The 7421-nt window shown below is 30.6% G+C and overlaps 1 protein-coding gene across 2 annotated transcripts; it reads left to right on the top strand.

The window, feature by feature from the left end:
* Nucleotides 1-2447: 2447 nt before the first annotated feature.
* Nucleotides 2448-6618, top strand: LOC143069442 (GPI-N-acetylgalactosamine transferase PGAP4-like). 2 transcript variants are annotated; one of them, XM_076244078.1, is made up of 2 exons: nucleotides 2448-2548; nucleotides 5180-6618. In XM_076244078.1, exon 2 carries the CDS (start codon nucleotides 5247-5249, stop codon nucleotides 6465-6467), a length of 1221 nt encoding a protein of 406 aa, XP_076100193.1. In that variant the 5' UTR covers nucleotides 2448-2548; nucleotides 5180-5246; the 3' UTR covers nucleotides 6468-6618. The 2 variants fall into 2 exon arrangements, with proteins under 2 accessions (XP_076100193.1, XP_076100192.1); XM_076244077.1 differs by lacking the exon at nucleotides 2448-2548 and adding an exon at nucleotides 2817-2957.
* The last annotated feature ends 803 nt before the right edge of the window (nucleotides 6619-7421 follow it).

The raw sequence follows: 7421 nt of genomic DNA, 5'->3' as shown, positions 1-7421 counted from the left end.
TTGCAAACATATAAAATTTATAAATAGCATATATAATACAAACCTGATAATTTCTTATCAGAAGGAATCTATCTCTATATAAACATAATTATAGATTATGTGATATAATTATTGCAAAACATTAGTGAAACCAATATATTTCGATTTGGTTCCGAACATGAACCTTGCAATGTTCTATGAAAACAATGATAGTAATTGTGTGAAGATGAAGAGGGAAGCCGTGGACGTTGGGTTTCGCTTTTTCTTAATGGCGGTAGTTGCTTGCAGATCGTTTCTTTCTAGCTACGCCCCTGTTTGATTTGATCTAAGATGATCAACCGAAAATAAGTTAATCTGACTTGAAATTTTGTAAAGTATAGTGCTGTTTTGCAAAAACTGAAATTTTCTTCAAAACACTGCAAAGTGCTTGACTAATGAGGGCCCTCATGGGGTTTTTGATTATGTGATTACTTGGCCGTTTTTTTAATGATTATTTGATTATTAAGCCAAATATTTCATGATTATTTGATTACCTAGGACTGTATTTTTAGTTTATGATTATTTGATTACTAAAGATAAGCAAATATTTAATGATTATGTGATTATATTGGCAAAAAAATGGTGATTATGTGATTACTAGGACCCCCCCATGAGGGGCCTCACTAATTGAATAGCACAAAACTTCCTTAGGACGTGACGTGATCATCATTATGACGTTACGTCATGTCATATAAATAACGTTATTTTTTGAAAAAAAATAAACATCTATACTTTATGTTTCGTAATTCTTCAATTATTTGAGTTAACATGCTGTTATACAAGACTGAATAACAATTTATTGTTTTTGGTATTTTTTACTGAAATTGACCCGTTTCTGGACAATGTTTTGAAATTTAGCTACGCACTAAGAGGGGTATTCCTTCCGTGTTATTTTTTGGAACTGAAATAAATCATAAAAGGCAATGTATTATCGTCATGCAATCGATAAAAAAGAAAACAAAACGTTTAAAGTTGCATGAAACCGAATTTTTCTGGATCTACCTTCATCAGGAACGTCAAAAGGCGAATAATACTATTTGGTTTACTGCGAGTTGGTCAGTTCTCACTGTTACTTCTAAATATTGGGCACTGGGAACACCAAATAGCTCTGAATTATTTATCTCAAACGTTAACATTATATATAAGAGATTTAAATCAACTTATTCAATTCCGGTTTAAAAAGGTTTAACAATTTTTTTTTGATAGATGCACAACCTTAAAATTTCAGGATACTGTTATCCCATGTGATGTCTAATATTTTTTATATAAAAAAAGGCTTCTTCTTTCCATTATTTATTTTGTAATTAAAAATGATTTGATATATTTCGTGCTATTTATTTATAACTAAGAATTATTGTTATCAGAGCCGTGCTTACATCAGTGTTTACAGGTACCCCTCTTTTCGCCCCTTTTCTATTTTTAATATTTTAATCAAAAATTTAAAAAATCAAACTTTCAAAAAGTGAAATAATCAAAATTGCACGTTAGGTTTAGTATTTTAAAAGTTAGATCAAATTCCTAAACTATCAAATTTATAAACGATATTTAGAATTTTATTATTTTAATAATTTGGTAAAAATTTCCAAATTTAAAAACTTTTACACAATTTTGAAATTTTGATATTTTAAAACTTTGATCAAAATTCCAAAAATCTAAAGTTTCAAAACTTTTTAAAACTTTGAATTGATAAGTGTTACACGGACCATATGGAAATGTTGCATCAAATCAAGGATTTGTATAGTACGACCTTCCTTTGATTTCAATATAAAAGTCCCAAATAGTTACATTATAGAATCAACCTTACAGAGTCTAATTACCGAGAGTAGAGTCATTTTCTAAAACCAAAAGTCATTGGTAATACAGACAACGCATGTATCAAAGAAAATGAAATAATTAAAATCCACGAAACACTAGGGTTTTAGCAACATTATTCCATACAAAGGAAGACAAATTATAACAGGGGGAAATCAAAAATGCTATCAAGTTCTGAAAATTCAGTTTAATTAAAAGTGCGTACTTAGTGCTCAAGTGTATTTCAAATACAAATTGAAAACCTGCTTTCGATTGTCCTAAACTGAAATATTTCAAAATATGCAAAGGTTCTACGGTATAAATTGAAGTTTCAGTGGCGGATTTGTTAGAGGGGCCATATTTCAAAATATGTCAAGGTTCTACGGTATAAATTGAAGTTTCAGTGGCGGATTTGTTAGAGGGGCCAGGGTGACTCTCCCTTTTTAGGACAACATTTGATTGATTATATAGGAAATCACTGGAGCAGGACTGAAGCGGGCTCCCCTTAGGCAGTCAGTGTCCCTACTTCAACGAAAAATTTTGGATCCGCCACCGAGTATTTCATAGTTCTCATTACGAAAACTAATATTTTCTTTTTCGTTTTATGTAAAATGTATTCATACTGGGATTAATTACATAATGACATGAATAATATGGTATTAACTTTGAAATACCATACATAGCTTATGTAATTATGTATCTTCACCGGTATAAGAGCAGAAATATCAGAAATTTACAGGTAAGAAATATACATGAAGTATCAGATTTTAACTAGAACTTGTCAAAACAACAATAAAAAAAATTGACCACAAAATTTGAAATTCATGATTTTAACCCTCAATCGACGTCATGCAGTTCTTAGACCGTAACGGAGACGAACAATTAAAATGTCGCGAGTGGTTCTTCGTATCTCAAAGTACTCAGTCGTTTTGTAAAATATGGAGTCAGGACTTAATAATTCAAATGTATTCTTTATTTACATTAACGAAAACAGTAAATGGCTCATAGGTCACGTCGCATAAATGACCTTACTAACTTTATTCATTTTGACAAATTAAATTATAAATGTATAATTTAGCGGATAGTTTCGTGTTACATAGCTATACACCATTTAAGATTGATGTAAAGTCAAAGTAATAGACGACCAGGTAAGACAGTCTAAATTAATTTCCATGTTTATAACAAATTAATTATTCTTTAAAAGTCTCAGTCTATTTATAGAATGTTTGCTATTAACACAGTCTTATTCGCAGGTTTTAAGAAAACTTATCAAGGGATATACACATATATGTATATACATGTCTCGGGTTTAAGTCAATTTTTAAAATATTTTAGTTGCTGAAAGAGCAAATCTGTAGGATCAGACAAGTTTTAACAAAGTCTGAATACTTTTCCATCACATATTAGGATCAATACCTATACAGATCTAGAGTAAGGGCATTTGAGAAGAAATATATAAAGATAAAATTAATGTAATTAGATGCAACTACACATAATCTGAATGCAAAAAATAACACACCAAACACACATTTTAATAATTATGTCTTTAAATATCATACGATGATTATGTTGGTTTATATATAGTTTGATTGTTTTCGACAAAGTTCTGCGTGCTCTTATGCTTACATATGCTATTATAAAAAAATAACTTGGGGAATGAATCCCTTTATTATTATTATAGACTGTCCCTGTTTTTATATTAATATTGTCAATACAAATATCGTCGTGATCTTTGATTTCAGCTTATTAGCGCTGAACTTGCTTAGCATCCAGTCGCAAATATTAGATGCATATTTAAAACGAAAAAAGGTATTAAAAGAGGTGTCGTATATCTATAAACGGTCCACAATGTAAAATTGTGCTAGTAATAGCAAGAAAACCATAAATAATGGAAAATTAAGTTATGTTGAAACATTAAAGAAATTATATGAACATATCTGCAACAAAGAAAAAGGGGTCACATCTTCCAAGCACTCGTGATTAAATCACAACAACCTGCCGCAGTATCGTAGAACCTGGAAAATGCTTTAAAACCATAACAATCTGCTAACGTAGATCTTGAAAAACACATAAAACCATAACAACCTGCTATCGTTGAACTTGGAAAACACATAAAATCAGAACAACTTACTATCGTAGAACATGGAAAACGCATACAACCATAACAACCTGCACATTCTCTTGGAAAACACACATGAAAACCATAACATATTATAATTGGTTTTAATCAAAGTTTTTCAAGAAGAAGAAACACCACTACTTTAAATTGCAGTACTCTACTTGCTTTCGGCGTGATTGGCACATGTTAAGCTTAGTCTTATTAATCTGGCTTCGATATGTCCTTGACGTAGAACCAGCAACTGTCGATTTTTAAGTCACTACGAAACCCCTGCACTGCAGGCGAGTTTTAAGTATAGATACAAAACTTAGTTAGTGCTCGTTTATTGTTTTATAATTACATAAGATGTATGTTTCATTATGATACTTTATTCTGATTGGCTAACTGCACATCACATGTTATTCCGTAAGCAATTGCATTGCTCAATAAAACTTTTCATTCATGATAACACGTGGTCCCACAATAAAGTGCACAGGTGAATTAAATAAAACAATAATAAAATTCGTGTTTTCATGATCATTGCTAAAAAAATGTAATTATAAGTATTGAATGCTTCTTTTAGTAACTTCATAGGGTTGTAAAAGCGTTGACCGTGCGCACATATTTAGTATGAAGCGCTTCCGCGCTTCATACAAAATGTACTTCGTTCAACGCTTTTACACCCCAATGGAGTTACAAAAAGAAGCATTCAATTCTTAAGTACAATACGGCGCCAAAATAATTGTTTTTTTTTTGGTTTGGCAAAATAAGCGGTTGAAGAGTGGGTTTCATAGAGTTCTAGTGTTTTTGTGATGTCTCATTAACCAAACATCTATTACATCATGTGCATGTACTAGTATTCATACAAGAGGATTAGAGCAAAAGGTCAAGCTTTTAAAGCCAGCATTTTTTTTACTTTGAAAAGTGTTTATTGATGCATGTGTGAGCCTCGATTCCTTGAGCAACAATCAAAATCTACCATACTCTTTTCACTACAAACCATATCCAATAGGGATATCAATAGCAAACCATAAATCAAACATCTGAATTCCTAACTTAGAAGACTCATTATCAGAAGATATCGTTTGAGTAAACACGTTTAATCGTCCCATATAAATGACAGTTTTGAAATTCCACAATTTGTATATTTCATTAATAATGGACACACCAGAAGTCTTTCATATTTTGCTCTTGAAAAGAATACCATATATGTTCTCAATTTTAGTAGGATAAAATGTTTACTGCATGTTCAGATTTTTTTTATTTTTGCAGATTTTCCTTCAATACTTAATATGGATTAGACAACTGGTTTTAAAGTAATGGAAGGGAGGAAAATACAATGGCTGCTTCATCAAAACTTCTACCACACATGATATTGTTTCTGCTAAGTTTTTCCATCATTCTACCTGTTGTGGTATTCTATAGCCGGAATAAACCATTTTCAATGGTATTTACTTTATTCCATGGAGAAGATTCAATAAAAACATGGGCCAATACACTGAACAATCAACGTCTGGCAAAGGCAATGCAATATTTGGCAACAATCAATGAAACCTCATTGCCTGAATATATTGGAGAACCTGAACTAGCTGTTGTCATAGTGACCGTAAACAGAACAAATCAAGAGTACGATAAATCTGGATACATATTGCAGACCGTAGCAGCTACTCATAAAATGTTTGTTCAGGATAAAATCTTTCCAAATAAAATTATGATGATATGTAACGTAGATGTGTTTCCTCAGAATTACACCGAAGTTGTCAAATTAAAGTCCAGCATTCCGGTAATTCAAAGATATGGGTTGTCTTCTTTGCCAATTACATATGATTTTGAGCGGAGATTTTTATACGGTACTAAAATTTATCCAAACAATTACTACAAAGAAACAGTTGATTACATGTTCTGTTTGGAAACTGCACATTCTCTTCGACCAAAATATGTGTTGATGATTGAAGATGATTCAATGCCAAGGTCAAATGCTTTAGAAATAATTCATAATAAATTACAATATTTGAAAAGGAAATCTAGGAGTACCCTGCAAGAAGAATTTGCATACATAAAACTGTTCTACCCTCCAAAATGGCAAGGATATGGTGTTGAATTGACAAGATTATCAGAAATAATATGTATAGGATGCATAGGGGGCAGCACTTTGGTTGCTATAAATTTAATGACGTGTAAATCTAGATCTAATTTTATACGAGATGCCTATTTTTTATATGGTGTTTGGTTATTTGTATTAGTAGTTTTAACAATAGGAAGACAAAATGTAATGGAGTTTTTCAGTTCATCTAAACATTTTTATACTTTGAGACCTTCCCCTGGCTGCTGTACACCAGCCATGTTGTTTTCTAGTCAATTCATACCTGAAGTGGTCAACTTTCTTGAAAGCAATTACAAAGATTTGCATACAGATTTGGCTCTCCATACTTTTATTAAACAATCTGGTATACCTGCATATCAAATTGAACCAAATTTGTTTAATCACATTGGGATGTATACGTCATTATCATCAAACACACATAAAAGTGCAGAAGAGTTTATATTTGACGATTCTTAATGAAAATTGATACAGAGAAATCAGAAAGTAATATAAATGGGTGATCCTGCATATAATTTAAAAGTACTGTTTTCTAAAATGATATGTTGAATATTATTCAAGTTAAAATTATGATATAAACAGAAATAAATATTTGCCTTCAAATTGCCATGGAAACTTTTGTTGCACATTTTGCTTATTAAAAAAATGCAGAATTTAGTTTTAAATACATTAATAGTTACAAAGGTCTTATTTTGTCTACTTTTATGGCCATTAAAAAATGTTCAATGTTAGAAATATAGTAACTAATTCAAGAATAAAATGTCGAAAAAATTTAAACTCCAAAAACAAACTATACATACATGTTTCATACACTGACTCATTTGGTACTTGTAATTGTGAGTTTATGTATTGTTCTGTCTCTTTTTAAATTCTTTTCAAAATTTGAATTTTAGATCAGTTATTTTATAATTTTATCTTTTATTCAATCATCTAACCAAGTACATCCATTCTGTGAAAATTAATATTATGCAATTTTTTCTTGTTACAGTAATTTTGTTGTTTTTTCTTATGTATTTGTGTGATAACATTTTTGTACACAGATGCCTATAAAGAGTCTCCAGGGAATGTTGTGTATCATACATAATATACTGATGATTATTTTTTTCAGTTTTTATTTCCTTTGATTTTGTCTTCATCATTCATATTCTGACTATGAAAGTATTCTTATACAGTAACATTTTCTTTAATATTTTGATGTAATCAAAACTTCAAATATTAGTATCCAAGATATGAATTTTCCACAAATTTAAAACCAACACACAAATGATCTTTCCGTTAACCATAAAAATTGGAACCTACAAAATAAGAATATGTGTCCATAGGCCTAGAACACTATGCCCCACATGAACTCACATTTCTATGTATAGTGACCTGTAAAAGCTACGTCAAAACTCTAATTTGAAATATACATGT

This window comes from Mytilus galloprovincialis, chromosome 3 (genome assembly GCF_965363235.1).
Source record: "Mytilus galloprovincialis chromosome 3, xbMytGall1.hap1.1, whole genome shotgun sequence".
Lineage (NCBI taxonomy): Eukaryota > Metazoa > Mollusca > Bivalvia > Mytilida > Mytilidae > Mytilus > Mytilus galloprovincialis.
Note: the sequence above shows the minus strand (reverse complement) of the source record. Positions and strands in the feature narration are given on the sequence as shown.

What these genes read in the sequence shown, in the direction of transcription:
- LOC143069442 (XM_076244078.1), top strand. Translation starts at nt 5,247, where the DNA reads ATGGCTGCTTCATCAAAACTTCTACCACACATGATATTGTTTCTGCTA.